Source organism: Caretta caretta, chromosome 10 (genome assembly GCF_965140235.1).
Source record: "Caretta caretta isolate rCarCar2 chromosome 10, rCarCar1.hap1, whole genome shotgun sequence".
NCBI classification, from domain to species: domain Eukaryota; kingdom Metazoa; phylum Chordata; order Testudines; family Cheloniidae; genus Caretta; species Caretta caretta.
In genome coordinates this window covers 17,144,489-17,167,922 of record NC_134215.1, presented here as the reverse complement: position 1 = coordinate 17,167,922, position 23,434 = coordinate 17,144,489, and the positions used below count along the sequence as shown (strand labels likewise).

The 23,434-nt window shown below is 40.3% G+C and overlaps 3 protein-coding genes across 13 annotated transcripts in view; 2 read left to right on the top strand and 1 right to left on the bottom strand.

Annotated features, from left to right (window-relative positions):
- The window catches only part of LOC125644083 (acyl-coenzyme A synthetase ACSM3, mitochondrial), a 28,213-nt gene extending 22,171 nt beyond the window's left edge, over positions 1–6,042 (top strand). For all 4 annotated transcript variants that reach the window (XM_048867497.2, XM_048867495.2, XM_048867498.2 and 1 more), the window contains exons 11-14: positions 842–969; positions 1,093–1,192; positions 1,744–1,863; positions 4,024–6,042. In XM_048867497.2, coding sequence (XP_048723454.1) covers positions 842–969; positions 1,093–1,192; positions 1,744–1,863; positions 4,024–4,110 — 435 coding nt within the window. In that variant the 3' untranslated portion in view covers positions 4,111–6,042. The remainder of the gene's footprint in view (positions 1–841; positions 970–1,092; positions 1,193–1,743; positions 1,864–4,023) is intronic.
- On the bottom strand, positions 1,928–13,269 carry ERI2 (ERI1 exoribonuclease family member 2). 6 transcript variants are annotated; one of them, XM_048867491.2, is made up of 9 exons: positions 13,150–13,269; positions 12,243–12,320; positions 12,079–12,162; positions 11,341–11,468; positions 10,983–11,139; positions 9,569–9,669; positions 8,775–8,856; positions 8,059–8,147; positions 1,928–7,844 (listed from the first exon to the last, which is right to left on the bottom strand). In XM_048867491.2, exons 2-9 carry the CDS (start codon positions 12,277–12,279, stop codon positions 6,495–6,497), a joined length of 2,028 nt encoding a protein of 675 aa, XP_048723448.2. In that variant the 5' UTR covers positions 12,280–12,320; positions 13,150–13,269; the 3' UTR covers positions 1,928–6,494. The 6 variants fall into 6 exon arrangements, with proteins under 6 accessions (XP_048723448.2, XP_048723444.2, XP_048723446.2 ...); XM_048867487.2 differs by having other exon boundaries at positions 12,250–12,320; XM_048867489.2 differs by having other exon boundaries at positions 12,106–12,162; positions 12,250–12,320.
- The window catches only part of REXO5 (RNA exonuclease 5), a 33,001-nt gene continuing 22,827 nt past the window's right edge, over positions 13,261–23,434 (top strand). For 2 of the 3 annotated variants that reach the window (XM_048867486.2, XM_048867482.2), the window contains exons 1-3: positions 13,261–13,420; positions 15,264–15,349; positions 20,614–20,779. In XM_048867486.2, coding sequence (XP_048723443.2) covers positions 20,633–20,779 — 147 coding nt within the window. In that variant the 5' untranslated portion in view covers positions 13,261–13,420; positions 15,264–15,349; positions 20,614–20,632. Of the gene's footprint in view, positions 13,421–13,899; positions 13,953–15,263; positions 15,350–20,613; positions 20,780–23,434 lie in introns of all 3 variants that reach the window. The other variant, XM_048867484.2, reaches the window with a different exon arrangement.

Sequence of the window (23,434 nt, the reverse complement as noted above, 5' to 3'; positions counted from 1 at the left end):
CTGGAAAAAATGAATATGATACATTATATGGTTGAAAGGAAAGTAATACTAGATAAGAAGCAATGTACATGTACTTCCTCTTTACTACTGTTGTAGACTAAATTAAAGCTAACAAGTCTTTGCATTTATTAAAACCAGCTGTGACCAGGCCATCCCAACAGTGCAATGAGGGAGGGGCAGGAAATATCAATGTTTAATTATCCCCTCCAGCCAATCCAGGAGTCAGTTTAGGTAGCTGTAGAGGGAACTACATACATCCCCTTTATTAGTCAGGATTGGTCAACCCAAAACACATCTTTTTTTGACAACTGGGGGGTGAGGAGGCAGGGAGGAGCAGAGACAAAAAGGAAAACAAGAGCTAGGAAATCTTCCCCCAAATAAACTTAATACTACATAACATAGACATCTCAGCCCATAATCTTCAAAGGTTCCTAATATGGTGGGCCAAGATGCATATTTTGAGTAGTTCATTATGATTAAAAACACAAGTCTAAAACCTAGTTAAAGACATAACCCCAACAACTATATATTCTCCACATCTGTTGAGTTTTGCTGTGTTTATTTCATGCATTATGGGCTTTGTAGTCAATCCACAATTATGAATATGAACAATGTTTGAAAAAAATGTTTTCCAGTCACGTTGTTCATATCTGCTGGTATTTTAATACATATCACTATGATATGGACTACTCAGCAAGGCTGAATTTTTGCATGCTAAATTATGTTGTAATATAAATTAAATGCTGGAATGAAATGAGATCAGTTTCTTGCATACATTAGAGTATAATTTTTTATTTGCAGGAAGGTTAATGTCTGTCAAATACAATTTAATGTTTACTAGGATGATCCAGAGAGAACTGACTCAACGTTACAAGGGAATTTCTATGTCACTGGGGACAGGGGGATTGTAGATGAAGATGGATACTTCTGGTTTGTTGGAAGAGCTGATGATGTCATCAATTCTGCTGGGTAACAATTTACATGTGCATTCATTACGTTAGGACTCAAATAATGCAGATGATGCCAACACACAGTTGGCACTTCACTAACTAATAAATGTATAACAATAAAAGACTGTTCTTCATTTTAAAGATATCGTATTGGACCATTTGAAGTCGAAAGTGCACTGATAGAGCACCCAGCAGTAGTAGAATCAGCTGTTGTCAGCAGCCCAGATCCCATCAGAGGAGAGGTAAAGGACTTAAGATATCTTATGTGCTTGGATTTTTTATAGAAATATGTATTTTAAAAAAGCCTTAAACAGAATCCCAAGGCCGCTGGCTACTCCAAACAATTGTTGAAACATTCCATTCACAGCAAAGCCCTCAGCAAATTCTTAATGTTCATCTAAACATAGGGGTGGCTGAAGTGGGGCCACCGCTGCATTGCAAAGTGACTGCGATGTTCGCTACAATGAATATGGAAGTGCAGCCCACAGAGGCCCCACATTTCAACATGCCATATCTTCATTTGAGCAGCCATACTGCTTAAGTAGTTTTTCATACTAGGACTTGTAGCTCCTATAGGTTGAAATTGCAAATTAAAGAGAAGGATAGCTGCAATTTACCCCACTTCCTGCATATTACACATATAAGCAGCTGCTGGACTTAACTTGGTGAAGTTTTTTGAACCTGCACTGTAAATTAGTTACTTTGTAATTTGTCAGCAAGTGAATTTTGTTAAACATTAAGACCTTGTACTGTATTATGTGTATTTTGTTTCATCAACATTTAATCTTTTAAGGTAGTGAAAGCCTTTGTTGTTTTGGCATCTGACTATGTTTCACATGATCCAGAAAAACTGATTAAAGAGCTACAGGACCATGTTAAGAAGGTCACTGCCCCTTACAAGTATCCTAGAAAGGTAAGTGCTTAACCATAAGTATTTTAGATAAATTACATTTAGTCAACAATTGGCATAAGAGAACTTCCATGTATAAAAGCTTTATTATACCCCCCCCCACACACACCATACAAATCATAAGCAGGCTTGAGAGGTTTAGATTTCTATCGGTAAATGTCAGTAAACATTGATTTCACCATACACATAAACCAAACAAAAAACATTTCCATTGAAAACAATCTAAATTTAAAGACAAGCAAAGAAAGAAAAATGCTGCTTGAGAATGAGTTTGATTTAAGGATATTTACTTTGTATTTTTCAACATGTGATATTGACAGTTTGTTTTTAACAGTTATAAAGCTTTAACTTTTTGAATCTCAACATCTACTGTCATTGAATAATTATTGTCCAATCCCCCCATAATTTCCCATAGCTGTGAAAAATGTAAAAATAAAAATAAAAAGCTTAAAACCAATACTTTTGTGCCCTGTGAAAACTGAAATTGATAAACATTGAAAAAAATGCTTAAAACTAAGCATTGATCCATCAAAATTATAAAAAATACAAATCAAATTCTGCCATGATTAATCATAAGACTCTAACAGAGGACACGTGGGTAAATAGAATTATTTTAACAGCTCACATTTTCAGCGTGTATTTTTAGCAAACGTATGATATGCCCCTTGTAGATGTTCATATACCAGAGTGACGAGGGTAGTATAGAAACCAAGAAAAATGCACAGGAGACAAGGGGAAGGGAGAGCAGTAGGACACAGAACCCTGAAAAAATACACACTCACTTGGGAGCTGTAGTTCCAGTGTTGCCTCAAAATGACAGCATTCCTATCTTAAAGAGGTTCTCTTAAAATTATCCTTTTGTCTTCTCCAGACTCACAGGGTTTCATTTTTGCTCTACTGTAAGGGCCAATGGATATTTTAAATAGAAATCCTCACTCTTTGTCCTCTCCGCTACATTTAATAGTAGGTCAATAGCAAATATGTTTGTTGAATTTCATAGCTCTACCTGTCTCCACTTTATATTAAAGAATTTATAGCAATGTTAAGTTTGATTCTATGGTATAGAAATAGTGCAGAGAAACCCTGTGCTGCAGACTCTAGAGTGTCTATAATAGGCTCTGGGGGAATATTTGCCATTCATATTAATCCTCTAATCCATTTAGCCCACATGCATGTATTTTGATGTCTGCACTGAACGAATCTTACTTTTCCTGCAGGGTGCAGAATGCTTATCCTTTAGCATTTCTGCTGCAATGGAAAGGGCAGAACACTAAAAGCCCACACAGATTTGCAAAGACTCCTGGGTGGTGGCATTGAGTGATTTGTCGTAATATGGACTCCCCAAACACAGATCACCCTCAGGATAAGGAGGGCAGAAAAGCTGCTGAGGTTACTGAGGCAGAAAACCTGAGGCAGAAAAGCAAGCTACAGAATGCCACACTGACACTCAGTGACTTGCAGTGGCTAGAAGAAGCTCCTGTCCTAAAGCGCTTCCCAACACAAAGTTTAGTTATTCTGGCTGGGTACAGGGAACAAGAGTTGCCCCTCAAAGAGCAAATTACTAAATGAGGAACATTTATAGTAAGAGTTTCAGAAAAATGGATAAACTAATTATTTCATTATTTCAAGATGCATTGAAATATAACTGGTTGATGTTTTATAACTATAAAGTCTACCAACTGTTAATCCAGTTTTGGAATTTCTTCAAAATAATAATTTTATGCAAACTATACATTTTCCTATGGTGGAGAACCATCCAGAAACATATTTTTAGCGTAAAGAATATGACATTGAGAAACTGAGGAACAGAATCTTTAAGTTTGACACTAAAGTTTCAGTACATCATGAACATCAATTTATTTCTCATAGTGATGGGCCTACAACAGATTTTTAAAAGATAAAGTCAAAGATTTTTTATAATCCAAAAAGAATCGCTTATCCAAAAAGAATCTATTTTTCCTTTGCTAAACTTTCCGTTGCTGGTACTTTTATCCATTTAAACGCCTTACAATAGATCCCATGGAAAAATCTTCCTTTTCCATAACTGGATCAATTTAATGTCTTCCATGTCTGTACAAGACAGCAAATATTGTACACACATAGAGCAGATTATCTACTATATACTGTATTATATTAGTTGTAATTTCTTCTCTTTTCCAATAGGTGGAGTTTGTTCAACAGCTGCCAAAGACAGTCAGTGGGAAGATAAGAAGAAATGAATTGCACAAGCAGGAGTGGGGAAAAGCTTAGAATTATCTAGTGTTTATTTTTCATAATTTGTTCTTCCAAAAATATTATATATTGCTGATATATGGTGCAATTTTTTGTTCTCTTGACCTATTATATACGTTACAAATTGAGAGCATCATCGTGCATTGTATGCACAACTAAAACTTTACTGACTTTAGTGAAAATTTTGGCTATGCAAGCAATGCAGGGTTAGATCCTAGGTGAGCTTTCCTTTCCCATTTGTTCTAGGCATAAAAAGTCTAAAAGCACTTTGTCATAGAACAGGGGTCGGCAACCTTTCAGAAGTGGTGTGCCGAGTCTTCATTTATTCACTCTAATTTAAGGTTTCACGTGCCAGTAATAAGAATCCATGAGATCCATGCTGAGCTGCATCCCTTCTTGGCCCTGTCTGCACCCCTCACTGACCCAGGCTAGGGACATAGGGCCACAGCTGGGGGCGGCTGCAGAGCCCCAGACCAGCGGCCAGAACCCCAGGCCAGCAGCAGAGCCCCCTAGACCAGTGGCCGGCACTGGCAGAGGGCTGAGCGGGGCCGGCGGATGGAACCCCAGGCCGGCAGCGGAGCCCCCCGGACCAATGGCTGGGACATGGGCAGTGTGAGTGCCACTGAAAATCAGCACGTGTGCCATAGGTTGCCTACCCCGTCATAGAATAACAAAACAAGTTTTTTAACTAACTCCAATTGTCTAGTTATAAAAACACACAGGAAAGAACAGTTTACATAGTAGTAAGCCCCAAACCCATCTGTTTCCAAAAGTCAAACCTTAGCACTACTATGAACTAGCTATTAACTAGAAAAGCACGCTGAGGAATAAACATGCAAAAACAAAAACACCACTTTTTATTTCTATGGCATCGTCCAACTCAAAGTGTTTATTAAACACTGAAACTTGCTATTCAAGATAGTCCACATTTCAAGACCAGGTCACTAAACATGTTGTTAAGTTCTGACAGGATGAACCAGGATCCATGACTGCATGCCTGGCCCAAATAAACCCTACTCCTGTTTAAAAATTACTACTGTAGTAGTGGTTGGATATAAGAATTTAATAGCAAAGTTCATGTGTTCTTGTGCATTTCAATATCCAAGATGCTCTTCCAGCTTAGTTATTCAACAGCGTTCACGTCCAAGCTCCTGGAGCAAACAAATTGGAGTGTACTTGCTTGCTTTCAGTTCCTCCTGTGTTGTGGGCAATCAAGTGTGGTGCAAGGCTTTCCTCAGTTTAAGTGTTAATATATTTATAAATGAAAAATGTTGTAAAGAAAATTAACCTGCATAAGCAGTTTTCTGTATCTGTTAGTTTTAAATAATACACATTCAATGAGCATCTCTACTCACTGCTTGCATACTCCTGGTTCACAGCTCTAGGATGATTTTTGGTTAATCCTTTCTACTACAACCATTTCTCTTTCTATCATAGATTTTTAATGTACCCCTGACCCTGGTAAATTGGTAATCTAGGGCTTACGTATACATTTTCAAGTCAATGACTTATGCTTTTGCTTCTCAGCATTCATATTTATGTTCACAGCAAGCAGTGGTTGGAACGGATATGTAAAAATATTTTCCCTAAAATTCCCTTTTAGGGTAGGAAAATTTTCCCAAAATTGAGTTTTCACTTATGATTATCCTGGAATATAAGTATTCATTTAGTGAAAGTGGGTGGATTTACAAGGTAGTCTCTGTTATTAAATGAAGTACAGGTATATAAATATCTGCCTTGACACAACATTTGACTGTCCCATATACTGTGGTAATGAGCATGGTGTGAGAATAGAGATAGACTGATAGAAAAATAAATGTTACATCAATTGAAGGGTTAACATTTTTGCTATGGTACTTTTAAGTTTATATACTCAAAATGTCACAGGAATTTACATTTATCTTTATTTCATTTCAGTAATAAAGACTGTATAAAATCATTTTAAAAGCATCATTACTGCTTCAAGTATCATTTCTTAGACAGAAAGTGTTAAAGACATACACATACATTGTAAAGAGTTAGTTATATAGAGGTGTATTTTTAGAAAAAGGTAGTCACAAACAAAATTTGTATCACTAACACTGATATTTAAGGATTGGGCTGGTAAAAAAAATAATCTAAAATACCTGATAAGAGAATAAAAATATTAAAACTTGGGATACCAGCTGCTTATACTTCCATGTTAGTCACGCTCACCTCCTCAAATTTTCTCAAGTTATTAATGTCTGACTGTCTCCACTTATGCTTCACTAGTTCTATTTTGATCTGAAGTAAGCCCAGCAATGTCACTTATGCCCAATCCTCATAAAATTGAAATCTGTGGCATCATTTATTTATCTTTTTTCGTAGTATCAGTGACCACTTAGCATATGTTAAGAGTTGGACAAAAAATTAATAAACATTCAAGTTCTCATAGTAGGTCTGAGACCCGGATATTTCCTGTGAGAATTTCCTGAAAAATCTGAGTTTATTCTAGGAGATGTTAAACCAGCTGCAGTAGTGGAAAGAGCAGAAATAGTGTTTGTGGATTTTTCCTTTAGAAGTACATGCTCCCACTTGAAATATCCACAGCCTCTCTTCTTCCTTTCATGTTTTCCAGCAGGACAGCTATAGAATACTTTGCCATGATTTGGACCAGCACTGGACACATTTAGTCTTTTAGCCCTTCGACCACAGTTACATAAGGGTGGAGTCAGTTTGTCACTTTTCACAGCTTTTAAAGATTGGTTCAGGCTGACTGTGGAGTTTAAGAGAACAGTAGGAACTTTGTATGAACTTGAATTTCTCAAAGATAGGGGCTGATCAGAAGATGCAGCTTCATCTTCATGTACAGTGAATGAATGTTTTTTTGATGGAGGTAAAGTTTTTGGACTAGATGGTTTCCTTTTAGGAGTCTGAGGGAAAGGGGTGGAATGATTTCCAGTTAACACTGTACTTGATAAAGTAGCATTTACCTTCACAGATGGTAACTTAAAAGCAGAACAATTTAAAGCTTGCCTTTGGGCTATTCCTACATCATAGATAGTAGTATTAGGACTTTTGTACACAATAGACTTAGAAGCCTCCAATTGCCCCAAACGTTCAAAGTCTGAATTCATCATAGCTGGTTCTTTCAGAACCATCACTTCTCCAAGGACTGATGAAGTCTCTGTATTTGGGTCATCTTTAAGCTTCACAGAGTCTGTATTTTCTTCATGTTGTGATTCTGGTATTAAAGCTACATCTTCCCAATCAGCCAACATAGATAAACAGTCAGAACTAGTACTTACATCTACATTAGAGATATTAACAGAGGAAATAGTAGTGGAGACAAGCACTAGCCCTGAACCAAGTACTGAAGAGCTGTACTTGGAAGTAGAAATAAGATGTCCGTTATTTAATCCATTCTGGATGCCTGTCAGTAAATTACAATGAGAAGCCTGTAGCTGTCCAGAGGGAACAGGAAGTCTGCCAATATGTGGAGGTAAGCAGCTTTGGGTTTGACCACATTCATCAATCTTTGTACTGCTTCTAGACCCAACATGGACATTTGCAGAGGAACTTGTAGAACTGGACTCTTGCTGGTCTTTTCCCTTTACATTGGACTTTATAACCATTTTATCAATTTTACTGTGTTCAGTCTCAGCTAGACAGCTGCTATTGCAAATTCTATCTTTATCTGAAGTTTCAGCACCATCATTACTTCCCAATGGATTCTCTTCAATGGGGTTCACATTCAAAGATCTGGACACTGAATTCTTCTTTGGATGTACCTAGGGATTCCATAAGCAAATCCAAGATTTTGAAAATTGGGTGTCAACAGGTTTTAGAAATCAATGTATGAGACAAATGAGAGAGTCTGCTAAAGATGCTTTAACTCAAATTCAAGTTTAAAAGTGTTTGTTTTGTTTTTTCAGTGAACTCACTTTTTGTCTGCATTCTGGGACTTGAGGCAAGAAGAAAGGAAGATATGAAGAAGTCACTAACCTTATCCAAAGATTTAGTAATTTTCATCAGACATCCATCACAGATCATTCTCCAAGCAAGACGGGCAGTATTCCGAGAATCATCCAACCCTTCAGAAGACATTATCATAAACTCTTTGTAATTTTAATATACTACTGTCAATAGTAATTATAAGTGGCCGAATGACTTACTTAGGGGAGAGTTAAGAGAATTTAGTGCTTTTTAAAAGGGATACATGCAACACTGAAAAATATTAATTCTCAGTACAGGTACAGGATAGGCTGAGGCAGTTCAAGCTCCTCTACATCACACTATGAAAATTACAATCTGTGTGGGTGGAAACTTCCATGATTCTTCAAAACTCTGGGGCTCTCTCTACTGAGCCATTTATCATGATCATCAAACAATGCTAATAGTTTTTGTGATGTGAATTAACAGCTACCACATGGCACCAACTTTTGGTCCTTTTTTGCACTAGTAACTTAGAGCCCAATCTTGCAAGTCCTCTACACAAAGCACTGTGATGGACTTCAGTGAGAGTTCTGTGCCTGGAGACTTTGCAGAATCAGATCTTAGAAATCAAAAACCCAGCGTCCTGAATCATCCAGTTCCTCTTATTCAAATTTTTTTGTAATGCCGAACATTACATAACATGGAAATAATTAGCATTATAATTGCTGTATTTTGATTAGCTTCATGAAGCAATTTTCTAACAAGAACTGTCATGTTGTACTCACCAGAATGTTCCCGTCCAGCAAATTCTATCCCCAGATCCTGTAAAGCACCATTTAGCCCTTTTGGCTTTCTAGTGTAGAAGAGCTAAGAAAAAAAAAAATTCTAAAATGTTATACTTTATAAACCAATTCCCTGTTGCTGCCTTACCCTGGCAAATTCTTCAGTTACATATGTACAGTTTGCATCTAAGACAGAAGTAACTGAATAGCCTATTGGGAATACAACTATAAATTGCATCAGTCTGTTCATTTAAATTGTAGTATGTGGTGTAAATTCCTTTTAAATGGAACACAGAGAAAGTATTCCAAAAAACACCTAATATTTCTTGTTTGCTGAGAAACACAGAATATGTATTTTGCTATGGTAAATGAAAAGTGACTCTATTCAAATAATTTTAGACCAGTCAAGAGTATCCTATTGTCATTCATTTTTACAATACCAGTCATGCTGTTTAGAATGCACTAACTGGGAAAACCCCAATTCTTGTGCCAGATTCAGAAGTGCTATCTAAGCAGAGGAAGCTTACTGCGTTTTAGCCAAGGAGGGAAAGCAGTAATGGAAGCATGACAGACCAGGAAAGGAAGAAAGCAGGAAGAGCAAGAGACGGCAGGAAAGTCAAAACAGTTGGAAAATTTCTCATAGGCCTACTGACAGTATAACAAGCGATACAGATTATTACCAGGTTTTGTCTGGAAAATCAAGCCTTCTAGAATTAAAATGTGTATAGTTCTGAAGGATACATCCTTTGAGGTGTAGGTGAAACATTTTTACCCATATTATCTATTGATTTTCTCACCTTGTATGTTGCTCTGAGATCAATCCAGGAGTTTAAAATATCAGGTTTTCGCAGCTGCTTCCTTTTGCACTCATACTGCAAACAAACTCCCAGATCCCAGTCTGCACAAGAGAACAACAAACTTTTCACTCTTTATTTTCATGATTACTGAGTATGTGTATTGATCAAATCTGAATAAACTAGAATTTGATAAAAACACTTAATAGATCAGCAAGATAAACTAACCACAATTGTTTATAAAATAACCACTGTAGGCAGAATGCTTTGTTTTCCTTATATGGGGAACTGATTGGCCAAGTAATTGAAGGCACTAAATCAGGGGTAAGCAAATTTTTTGGCCCGAGGGTCACATCTGGGAATAGAAATTGTATGGCGGGCCATGAATGCTCAGAAAATTGGGGTTGGGGTGCGGGAGGGGGTGAGAGCTCTGAGGTAGGTCCAGAAATGAGGAGTTTAGGGTGTGGGGTCTGAGGAGTTCAGGGTATCCCGGTCTGGAGAGCAGGGTGTATGTGTTAGGGCTTCAGCTGGGGGGTGCGGACTCTGGGTTGGGGCTGGGGATGAGGAATTTGGGGTGTAGGAGGGTGCTCCGGGCTGGGACCGAGGGGTTCGGAGGGTGGGAGCAGGGGGTTGGGGTAGGGGGTTGGGGTGCAGGCTCCCCTACACATAGGAGCCGGAGGGGGGCCATGCCACTGCCTCCGGGAGCTGTGTGGAGCAGCCCCCGACCCTGCTCCCGGGCTGTAGTTTGCCCACCCCTGCACTAAATATATCTGTCAAGAACTGGATTCAAAGTTGGCTTAAATCATATGTAAATAGGACAGAACACTGGCCTGTTAGTAGTGTCCTGCAGTCCCATGAAAGAAATACAAACTAAATGGTTAATCTTGTTTTCAGTCCAAAGTATTAGGATTACTGCAATTTGGCATCAGAGAAAACAAATGATGTATGTCACTTGACAATGACCTGATTAAAGAATCATTTTGGATAGGTTCTGAAGGACCTCCCGGCTAATTGTCTTAACCTAGAAGTATGGTGACATGCCATGGTGAATATAAAGCAAAGGAAATGTAGAATGAACCTCAGAGCCTGGCAACAAAGACACGGGGAGCATCTCAAGGTAAATAATCACAAATAAAATGGATTTTTTGGTCTTGTCCCACCAATATATACTATCATCATAAACACACAACGGGGTACAGATCAGAAATATATGCTCCCAGAGACTCTGCATAGAGACAGCAGGGATGATGTAGGACTGAGGCCTGAAGTTAGGACTGTGACACACTGCGGAGCTGTGATACAAAGTTTGCATTTACAGCTGCCTATACTATGCCAGAGTCTGTTTCACTTTTATGAACACTAAATTCGAGCAAAAAACCCCCCAAAAAAACTAAAAGAAAGAAAAACTTTTCTTTACCTGACCAAGTAACAAAGGTACTTGATTTTGCTTCAGAAACAGAATGGCTTGAAACATCTGAATTGAAAATAATTTTCTTCTCCTTTTGTATCTTTTGAATCCACTTAGAAAATTGTGATAAGCAAATGTTTAGAGGAACCCCTTCATCAACTTGATTCTTGATAGAATAGAACAAAAGGCACATATAAACATCGGTTAGTGTGCTCATCTCATGTTTAAACAATATATGCACTTTTAGACTGTCAGAAAAAATATCTTTTAACAGCTGTAAACAGAACTGTTTCCAAAATTAAGATCCTAAAAATTCTTAACTAAATTATAAGTCTCCTGTAATGTACAGTACGTACAAAGACTTTACCTGCTTTATGCCAGTTAGTTCAGTACAAAATTCAGAAAGAATTGGATGTTCCTGAGGCTGGACGTACATGTGGAATTCAGATTCAATCTCTCCAGTTGAAGTGTTTAACAAAACTGCTGGAAATTCAACTAGATTAAAAAAAAGTTATTTGTATAAATGATTCAAGTTGCTTTATATTAGGATTTAAATTACATGACTGTTAAGCAAACATAAATACCATACATAAGGCAAAATGTGCGCCCAGACAGAGATTTTATATTAAGGGAAAATTTCTCCATTTCCTATGTGTCATAAAATATACAATTCTGAATAATACTTAATTCAGTATATCAGAGCATGAATGTTATTTCAGAGCAAACAAAGTGCATTCTAGCAGAGTGTTAAATTAAACTATATCAAAGAACACTTACATATAGAAACACAAGATTAAATTATTTAATTTGCAAACTAATATCAGTGTAGTTGATGGCCCGATCTAATTTTAATGAAACTGTCTATATATATAGTATTACATGATATAGCATGACATTTAATAATCTATATTTCAAGTTGCAAAAGACTGATAGTTTGGATATACAGTTTCTGACAGTTTAATAAGTGAATAATGACACTTCTTTCCTGTTTTCCTTTTAAAAGAAAAATTCTGCACTTAAGTTATTCCTATTTTACTTTGAATTAAATAAGCCAAACTTTTTTTTAGTTGCAACTGCTATCAGACATTACTACATTTCCACTTACTTATTTCCTGGCTGTAATGATATTTACCATCTTTCCAACAAGTAGACTCAAAGTCAATAATAATTAAATAGTCAAACAGCTGCCCTGCAACACATAAAAGCACCTTGTAAATCTGTATCACTGTTTATAAAAATTAAAATATTTATATTAAGAAGGAAACATACCACTTACTTGACTTGATTCTAGTGTGATTCTTGCCATTTGAGGAAGTTATGGAACTTTTTCTAATTAATCCAAGTTGCCTTAACAAAGAGAATCATGAATAAATTAGCTATTACAATTGAACCCAATAACGTACAAGATGAACTGTTTCAACTGATGAACTATCCATCAGTTGGTGGGGATGGAATCTCTAATCACACTGGAGTACAGAGTTTTTCTTTTAAGGGCTGATCTCCTTGGGGTTTCTCTCCGTCAAGGTACACTAAAACGTATGTGTTTGAGAAACAAAAACGTGCACCCATTTACTTAAGCTTCTGGGTATATTTGCAAACTAAAAACACAAAAACTGACTATAATGGCAGCATCAATTCATCTCTAGGTTGGCTGCATCTCAAGAATCTTTAGGGGCAGTCTCGAGAATGCACTTCCATTGTAATCTTGATTGTATATTGTTCCTACATTTATTTCTTCACACTCAGCCCGTCATAGTGATGAATGTACCGTATTCATTTACGGTCTAATCGGCCTAGGGAACAATTTGACCCATTCAACCCAAGGCACGAGTCATAATAAGTTTCTCAAACAGAAGTGTTTAAAAATCAGGCTCAATTAAGTGGACCCCTCTCCTTCCCCTCACCTGTCCCCACCCTTCCACACACAGTCCCCCTAATTTCCCTTCACACACAGGTGCCTGGGGTGCTTGAAGTGGTTTCTATCACATACAGGGTTTGCAGTTTGGTTCAATGGCTCTCAGCTCCCCCAGCATACACATTGTTCCAGCCGCCCTGCCCCCATCTCCGCCCCCTCCAACACACGCTCCATTCCTCCCCCAGCCCCCCGCCTTCCTCGCCCCCCCTTTCTCTGTACACCTCCCCCCTCCCGCAATGCAGCCTGGGGCATGGTCCGCACCGGGCCAGCTGCTTGGTCGCCATCGCCGCCCTCAGCACCCGACGGGAAGGAGCCGCACGAGCGCTTCCGGCCATTTCAAACCTCCCTCCGCCTCCCAAGAAGAGCCGTCAGCGCCCCCATCGATGCTATCGGCGAATCCACTGCTCCGGTCTGGCTCCGAAGTCGCAGTTGCCCGCCCCTGGGGATCCGGGCCGCGCCGCTCGGGGCTCAGGAAGAACGAGTCGATAGCCGAGGAGGCGGTTGGGCGAGCAGCCGACACCGGCTGAACTGGGTGAGACCCTGGGGCAGCTGTAGGAGGCCCTCTTCCTCCCCAGTAGCCATGGAGGGGGGCATCCCGGGGAACCCCCTCCAGTGGGACACGCGGGGAATCCCCTCCTCCTCGTGCGGGGCACATGGGCGGGCATTGTGGGGGACCCCCCCCCCCAGCATGGCACCCCCTGGAGAAAGGCCATGTTTTTACCCATTCTTTTCCTGAGTCTGCAGCCAGGCGGTATCAGTGTCTCCGCTGCTGCCCAGGGCTCTGCCACGCTGTGCCTCAGTAAAATTAACACAACCTCAGTCAGTTTCACAGCTGCTCTTCCTCAGCCTGTCTAAAATAATCCCAGTTTCATTCTGCTGCTGCTTGGGAAGCAGCTGTAACTTTTACGGGAGAAGGGAATTTAACAAAACAAAGTATGACGCTGGAGTAGTGGAAATACCCCAGTGCCCCCAGCAGCCAGGAGACTGTGATAGAAACCTTCCTTCCCACAGAAACCAGGAGGCGTTGCTGTGGAAGCTTCAAAGAAAGAAGCCAGATACAGATGGTGAGAGAGAAGGCTTCATGTTTTTCTGACTCACTGGCTGATATAAAAGATGGAGCCTCTGAGTGGCATCAAAGAACAAAGCTCTAGAAGAAATCCCATAAACTGAAGCAGGCTGGTATGGGTGGCCTGTATCACACGGACCACAGAAGGCTGAGCCTCCCCAAACAGCCCAGCGTAGCCCTGCCCCTACTCCACCCCCAGACTGCCTCCTGCCTGTTTCCAGTGCCTGCTCTTCCCCTGTGGCCCAGGCTGGGGCTGGCGGGCCTGCGGCCGGGACTTGGGGCAGCTGTGGCAGTGCTCACTTCTGCCCAGCATTCTGGCGCTGTGGGTGCTGGGGCCGCCTGCCTGGTACTCCAGCGGAGGAGAGGGGGTGGAAAGGGTGGAGGAGGGGCAGGGCCTCAGGCAGAATAGGGGAGGGAAGGCACTAGCCTTCCCCAGCAGGAGGTTAACTTGCCACCCATGGGCTGGCATTTCACCAGGCTGTTGCCCTCTGACCTCATTCATCTTTTGACCTCTGGGCAGTAGGAGTCTGGTAAAATTTCCAAGCCTGGAAATAGTCCTGCACTGGGAGGAGGAGGAGGGTGGACTAAATCAGTGATTCTCAACCAGGGGTATATGTAGCCCAGGGGATATGCAGAAGTCTTCCGGGGGTACATCAACTCATATAGATATTTGCCTAGTTTTACAACAGGCTTACATAAAAAGCACTAGCGAAATAAGTATAAACTAAAATTTTATACAGACAGTGACTTGCTCATACTGCTCTATATACTGACAGGTTTCAGAGGAACAGCCGTGTTAGTCTGTATTCGCAAAAAGAAAAGGAGTACTTGTGGCACCTTAGAGACTAACCAATTTATTTGAGCATGAGCTTTCGTGAGCTACAGCTCACTTCATCCTGTACAGCTCACTTCATCACTTCATCAGCTGTAGCTCACGAAAGCTCATGCTCAAATAAATTGGTTAGTCTCTAAGGTGCCACAAGTACTCCTTTTCTTTTTGCTCTATATACTATACATTAAAATGTAAGTACAGTATTTCTATTCAAGTTGATTTATAATTATCTGGTAAAAACGAGAAAGTAAACAATTTTTCAGTAATAGTGTTCTGTGACACTTTTGTATGTTCATGTCTGATTTTGTAAGCAAGTAGTTTTTAAGTGAGGTGAAATGGGGGTACACAAGACAAATCAGACTCCTAAAAGGGGTACAGTAGTCTGGAAAGGTTGAGAGCCACTGGACTAGATGGTGTAGCAGAGTTATTGTTTTTTATGTATTCTAATTTCTGCAATTCACCTCTTCTGTGCAATAGCTGGAGGAAAGTCATTAAACAAGAGCAGCTGGGTTATGTGACTGGAGTCCCAACAGGCAAATTTTAGTACCATCACCAGTTAAAAGGTAAGGAACAAGCTCCTGCACCCTGAGATGCTGTATGAGGTTGTGACGGGATCCCGGGATGCAGCCTGGGACCCTGTTACACTGGGCAACATCTAGATCAGGGGTCTCAAAGTCCCGGGTCACAGGCCATCTGCGGCCCACGGAGGAGAGACGCATGCAGCCATGCTGCCGGCTCTGTCCGCTGCAGGTGCTGCCCCACCCTCAGCTTCCATTGGTTGGAGGAGAGGGACAGAGATACCATCATTAGTTGCCGGGCAGAGTCAGTCATGGAGGCAACGTTGCTTTTTTCCACAATGAATATAAACAAGTCAAAATAGCGAACACAACTATCTGACGCACACCTTGCTGCAATCCTGAAGGTTTCAACTGCTCAGTCACTGAGGCCAAACATCAACAAACTGATGCATTGCCAGGTGTCTGGCAAACATTAAAAACTGTCTGGCCGGCAAAGAATTGCGTAAAGCTGTATGACAGTTTTATTATTTCTAAGAAATTCGAAATAGAAAATACAATATAAATGTTTTCTTTTCTGCTTACCATCTTCAGTGACATTATTGGCCTGCTGGGAGGATTTGAGGACTGATGCTAAGATAAATTGAGTTTGAGATCCCTGATCTAGATTAAGCAGCTTTTCTCACCCCACTGGATGTTGCAGTCCTTAATATACAGGTTTGTTCCTTAAACCTGGGCCAGTCCCCTCTGTTGGAGTCTTCAGTCTTCTTCTGAGTGTCTTTGTTGCTTGCAGCATGGGTGGGGGCAGGAGGAAGGCCCAGCATGTGGCCAATGCGTTCTGTCTTATACCTTGGGCCTTAGTCCATGTGTTTGGAGAACACAAGTCCAGGTATGTCTGGTGTACATTACTGAGTCTCCAGGCAAGGTTGAGCAATTCCCCTGGTGTGGCCTTATGCAGGTGAGTCATTGAATTGTAGCTCCCTTGCTGGACAATGCCTGTTAATGGTTGTTTGACATTGGTTACTTTCCTTGACATTGTCTCTGGAGAGCTAGTATCTGGGCGCTTCCCAAATCCACAGCATATTTTAGTGACAGCCAGACTACATGATTCTTATAACTTCGTATGCATTAACGATGTACATATTTTGATAGAACAGTGACTTTCAGCAGATCATAACCTTTCTCCTGATAGCTCACATGTCCTGCTTTATATGCAATATCACGGTTATATATAAATGAGGAACATGGGGTTTACAGGGTGCTCCCCCAAGGTATAGAATCATAGAATATCAGGATTGCAAGGGACCTCAGGAGGTCATCTAGTCCAACCCCCTGCTCAAAGCAGGACCAATCCCCAATTTTTGCCCCAGATCCCTAAATGGCCCCCTCAAGGATTGAACTCACAACCCTGGGTTTAGCAGGCCACTGCTCAAACCACTGAGCTATCACTCCCCCAATGTCACAGAGGTCAGTACAGGAGTTTAAATAGAAGTTAGGGTTTTTAGAAACAGGTGGAATAAGAAACCATTTCTGTTTGAGTTCCTCATCATAGCTTGTCCATCTGAAATTGCAGCCAAGACCTGGTATTGTCACTTACCTCTAATAGTTCCTCAGGAGTACAGGATGTGTTTGCCTAGGCTCTCAACAATCACATTTGGGTTCATTCTTCAGCTTCCACTTGGTCACATTGTTACCAGTCTTTGCCATTCTAGCTTTCTCTCCATTTAGAGCATATCAGTATTGTCATTTGAGGCTAGTGCCTGTGGGAGTTGTTCTAAAGAAACTGGATTCTCCAAGATCATCTGCATTTTCTGCCATTTTGTTACACTGTAGTCTTCCACAGTAGTATTTTGGGGCAAGGGACTTTCAGAGGCAAAGCTCTTTCTGGACTTCAGCCTCTTGCAGGGTGGAATGTGTCCATGCAGTATGTGTCTTAGGGAGACAACCAGGTGCATGTTCCCTTTTATTGAAGGCATCCCACTTCACTGATGGTGGTGCAGTCCCTGCAAGGCAGTATAGCGACAGTCTGGGAGTTGGTTTCAAAGTTCCTGTGGTAATCCTACAGGATTAATTGAGTTGAGTATCAATTTGGTGTGTATGGTTTGAGTGTAACTAGACTGGGGCACAGTACTCTGCATTTGAGTAATAGAGGGTGAAACAGATTGCTCAGAGTTTTGGGATCAGCTCCCCATTTTATGTTGGCCAGTTTCTGGAGAACACAATTTTGAGAGTTCACTTTCTTTTTCAATTTCTTGGTGTGCTCTTTGAATGTCAGCATTTGGCCTAATGCAGTGGTTCTGCTTGCAGCCCAATCAGCTCACAACTGCGGCTCATGTGACCACCTCAGGGCCATATAGGTAGTATATATATATATATTGTGTGAATACTACCCACATAACACATAGAGAGCTCCATATGCTGTCCACAGTGGCAAATAGGTTGAGAACAACTGGTCTGATGTGACCCCAAGATACACCGGATATTCATAGTGCTCAAGGATTGTACCATCCCACAATATCTGGAGTTTTCGTTTGGCTTGATGGTGTTTTGGGTGAAAGGTGCACACTTGTGTCTTGCTAGGGTTGGCATTCAAGAACCATGTGAAAGAGTATTTTTCAATGGGGACAGTTAGAATGCGTTCAGTGTCCTCAAATCTTTCCATTTGGGTGGCGATACAAAGATCATCTGCATAAGTAAATCTTTGCATGTTGGGGAATTCTAGCTGGTCATTTGTGTAGACATTTAACAGCAAGGGTGATAGCACTGAACCGTGGGGCAATCCACTCCGTTGAGTACGCCATTGACTTTTCTGCCATCTATCTTGACAAGAACATCAATTCGAGAACAAGGAGGAGATGACTACTATCATGTTATTTCTCAGAATTCTTGCCAATTCAGTAGAAGTGCATAGCAGTTCCCAGTGTCATAAGAAGCTGATAGCTCAACAAACACAGCCCTTGTAATTTTGCAGATTTTGAAGCCATTTTAGATGTATTGAATTAGGTTTGCAACTTGGCTGCAGCATGAACATCATGGGTAGAAACTGGCTTAGTCTTCAGTCAGTTACCCATCCACTATTGGTGCTATTCTACCCATTATCATCTGCTCCTATAGCTTGTAGGTTGAGCAGAGTTAGGATATTGGGAGGTAACTCTTTGCAGAGTGAGGGTCTTTATGTAGTTTAAGTACTGCAACCACTTTGGCCTGTCTCTACACCCTGGGTATATGCATTATCTCCATCCAAGAGTTAAAGTCAAACATCCATTTCTGTACTCTCGTCCTGAGGTGCATGTAGTAATAATGGTTCATTAGCTATACCATCGAGTCCAACTCTCTTTCTACATTTCAGGGTTTTCATGGCTATTTTCAACTTCTCAGAGTTGAGCTGCTCATTGTGGACTTTGCTGTCTCCTAGCAAGCAAAGTTCCTGCTTGACTTATTTCATTCCGCACTTTGGTTTGTGGCCTGGTTTCCCATTTAGGATGAGCTGGTGTGCCACTTAGTTGGGAGAGACTGGCGATGTGCTTTGCTTGTTGTCCATCAGGGTTCAGCTAGCAAATGGTGGCGTATGCTTTTTAGCTATTATGGCACAGGTTTGTTGTTTCACTCCATTCCCTCCAGCGGTTGTGTCGCTTCTCTCTAATCTCTCTCGTAAGCATTTTCCCAAGCCCAGTGGTTTCTTCACCATTCTGAATATTTCTTATATTGTTGACTTGTCTTTTCTGAAAGCCCAGGTACATATAATGTCCAACATCCACTGGGGTGTTCTTTTGGGCAGTCTTCCGCATCAGGGAGACAAATTCTCCATGGTGCTTGTGTGCTGGAGTAACATTACAGATGGATTCATCCAATTCAGAGAGAAAACTTTCCCAGTCAGCCTTTCTGCGGTTGAATCTCGGCAGAAACCCTGTTCAAGTTGAAGAAGCAAGAGTCATGATGGACTGGACAAAACCTCTCCATTAGTAACAGCAGTGCAATGAAATTGAGTTTTGAAAATCATGCTGTTGCACAGTTAGCTTCTTGCTGATCCAATCCATTGTTATGCTTAACCCAAGAAATATCAATGTTTAAATGGGAACCAAGACATCCTTAAAACAGTGCTATACTTTGTGATGGTTTTTGGGGTACCCAGGACTGTGAGTTACCTTGTTTTCCCCCCACCCTCAGTGTGAGGGGAACTTGCTTGTGCTTAGTTGAGTGTCTGCTCCCTGCACCCACCAGCCTGTTAGCCACCCAAGCACTCTCCTCTGGGCCATGCTAGCCCTTATTTTGCTTAGCAGGTTAATAGTAAGTACTCCTCAGTCCTTGAGTCCCTTTGAAGCTTTCCCATGTAGTGCCCAGCCCCTTATCCACTGAACACTGACAGAAATACCAGGTCTGCTGTCCCCAAAGGAACAGTGTATGCACCAGCTTGTATGATTCAGCTCAGGATCAGTGCCTAACTTAATACTACAGCACTGAGATAAAGTGAAACCAAGGATAAGTTTATTACAAAAGATTCAAGGGGTAGTGAATGAGAATTTTGGAAACAAATGGGTACATATCAAACAAAATTATAACATGCTTTCTAGAGGCTAAATTTAGCTAACAGTTTAATGTCCTGTCTGAAGAAGTTTATCTCACCCCAAAGTCCTCGGCAGCACTTCAAGAAATTGGCTGAGATCTCATATTCATGAATGTAAACTCACTGTCTGTTTAATTCCTAGGTGCAGAATAAGGGGGTGTCTTCTTTGCCTTTTACTTATGCTCCCCAAACTTCATTGTCTGAACTTGCAGAAAGGATAACTACCTGTGGCTTATTTTTCCTGCATGCTGCTTCCCTATTGATTACACATCTCTTTTTTGACTTTGTATATACATAGGTTTCCATTGTGTTAGCTTACAATGCTTAATTTACATCCTGACAGAGAGACAAGTGAATACATGTCTCTTGTTTGACATAAATCTGTTTTTTAATCCTCTGCTGGTGACTCATACCTTGATACAGACACGAAGAACATATTATCAGTATATATACATAACTCCCTACCTAGTAGCTGTACGTACATTGCACAATGATTTTAATGACCATTGTGACCCTGGCTTTTATTTAAAAACTCTATTGAACAGCTATATTACAGCTTTTCACACAGTATTCTTTGGTGAACCAGAATGTGTATACCAGAATCAGGACATTCTGGCTGGCATTAATAAGTTCTTGGGGGTCACAGTTAAATTCATATCATATTACAAATGAAATTATGACTGGATTTGTTTTTAAATGTAAAACCCATTACCAAGAGTGTGACTGATTTCTATTTTTTTAAATGTAGGTACAGTCTGTTCTAAGCAATGTTTGCAAATGAAATGGCTGAGGCAGCCTGCGTAATTGGACACAAAAGGCCCCATGAATGTAATGAAGAAGTGGAAGAACCACAGAAAACTAAAAAGAAAAGGAAGGTAGATGAAGACACTTGCCAAAACCAGCACAAACGTAAGGTAATCAGTGTAACCAATAATTTGTTATATTACACATGTATGTAGGTGGAGATCTATCATAGTTATATTGATTAGCTCATATTCCATTCATGATCACTTCCTTCTGGAGAGGTATTTTTGCTTTTATTCCTCACGAGTGGTGGGGCAAAAGTCAAACTCCCTGCTATTATATATGACGCTGTACAGACCTTTTTTACAATTACTAGTCCAGCGTGTATAATTCCTCTCTAGTCTCCTACGCCTGGTTTCTCTCAGGATGAGCCTGCAGATGAGACCTCTGCAGGGGGCAGAGGGATAAGATTTAAGAATTTAGGAGAAAAAAGCACCCAGCTCTCCTCACCCCTTAAAAAAACCTATCCTGTTTTCTTTTCAAGAGTCACATCCCTTTTCTCCTAAGATGTTACATGTTCTTTTCCCTTCTCACCTAGCTGCTTTAGATGGCCTGTTCTGCAGGCTCAGTTTGAGAGAACCCAGAAGTAGGCCAGGTGGCTCTAGCCAAGGTCTCAGCCCAGCCTGCCTCCAAAACTCATCTCAGTGTTAGTCACTCACATCTGCATCTCTCAACCTTTTCTCAGCACATGCACAATACATGCTAAACTCGTGGAAAGTTTGAATTCCACATTTTTCAGGGAGATTTGTAATTTTTCACATCTGTGCCAGCTGTGAAATAACACAGCTGTTCAATGGCTATGAGTTTCTGAAGAGGGTTGAGGGTTTGTTTTGTAGAATGATGAAACGATAGATGTAGGTGGCTGGCTATTTGAAATGATTATTTTAATGCTGATGAGATTTTATTGTATTACTAATTTCTTGTTAGGGCACCTAGAGCCTTGTATAGGCATTTTATTAGTAGCAGTACTAAGAATTAACTATAATAATAATAAAGTATATGTTGTATATTAGTTGTAGATGTAATAATAAATTTGGTTCTTGCTGCAAAAACCTGAAACCTTGAATCTCCACTTTAAAATCCTCTGCTAGAAAATACTAATGTTTTAAAGAAAGTTTCATAAAAATAAACATGATCCACACTGAACAACTACATGCTTCCTAAAGAAAAGTACGTCTTAGAGCAACGTTGCATCAGATTACATTAGTAAATTTACATCTGCTGGAACATAACACAAGGTCATATGACGCAAGTCAGCCCAAAGCAATAATGGCACAATACATTAGCTACCTGAGTTAAAATTAGTCTGATGTCTACTCTGGGGAAATTATAAGCATATCAAACATGTGAGCTGAGTCTTATTTGCACCTGATTAGAGACTGAAGTGTCTAAATACTGCTAGTTGCCAGGTAGACTTTGTTAATGGACACTGCTGCTGGACTATTTTGTAGATCTTTCATTAGGGTTCATTAAAAGTGTCATTACATATTTGTCCAACCTCGCATGATAGATGAGAAACTATTATTATGAGTCGTAGTGTTTAAGAATAACCTTAGTAAAAATACTTGGACCTAAAAAAATTGGGACCTTCTTTTAGACTTTTTTTATCTGATTTTTAAATGACTTCGATATGTACACTAGCTCAATTTTATATTAGCAGATCATTAAATACAATTTAACAAAGGGCGTGTTAATGTAATGAGAGAAGCCTTAAAGGTACCTACATTTTGCCACATGGCATTTTGTGTCATGACTCATAAGGTCATGACTATCAATCAGAATGTGTCAGAATCGCATCCATGATATAGGGTAGGGGAAATATTTTCAGTGTGTGGAATAACGCTATATATGATGAAAAAAGGCCCCATCCTGCAAGGTGCTGATCTCTCCCTCAACTCCCACTGAAGTGAGTGTGAGTTGAGGGGACTCAGCTCCTTGCAGGAGTCTCACAGTGCCTCCTATATTTGGATCTATATGCTCTTTCTATTTTCCTTGTCCTGTGAGAGTGTGTGGCAGAGTTCTCCATACTTTCAATAGGCATTCAAGGCATGATCATTGCTCACCACACTCTATTCCATAGCTACTTTTCTCCTCTATATAGTATAGTTCCATGGCCCCCTTTTGTTTTAACAATTGCAGCCATGGCACCTTTCCCTTACCAGCATATAATGTAGAATATTTTATAAAATTGCAATGGATCATGCAATCTCCATTGCAACTGGTTGTATTGCCTATGAAGGTTGCCAAAACTTTTTTATTTTGCTCCCTTCTAGCAAAGTAGGAGACACATGCAGGCTCCATAAACTGCTAAACTGAATTGTGTGTGTTGAGTTCTTCATTCTGACTTGAATAAAGTGATCTCTGTGACTTTTTCTGCTGCTGTTTTCCTTTGATTGTGCTGTTTTTTCTGCAAGTAAACAGTAAACCCATCTGCCCAGAACAGATAGGATAGTGTGAACTGAATAGAAAGGTTTAAAGAAGTAAAGCTGCATGAAAGGCCAGATTTAGCCCTGGTTTACATGGGCACAACTCCACTGATGGCAATGGGAGATGTGTAGGGAGGGCAGAATACCATAGCTGAGTTAACTTAGACTGTGAGCTCTGTTGACCAAGGAAAGTTTCTTTATTGTATATTTGTCCAGAGCTAAACAGACGAGTCCCTGACTGGGGCACCTAAGCTTCTGTAACTAGTAATTAATAATATCATGTGATCCGAAAGAAGAATGTTGCCTAATGATTTAGGGAAACCTAGCTAGAGGAAATAA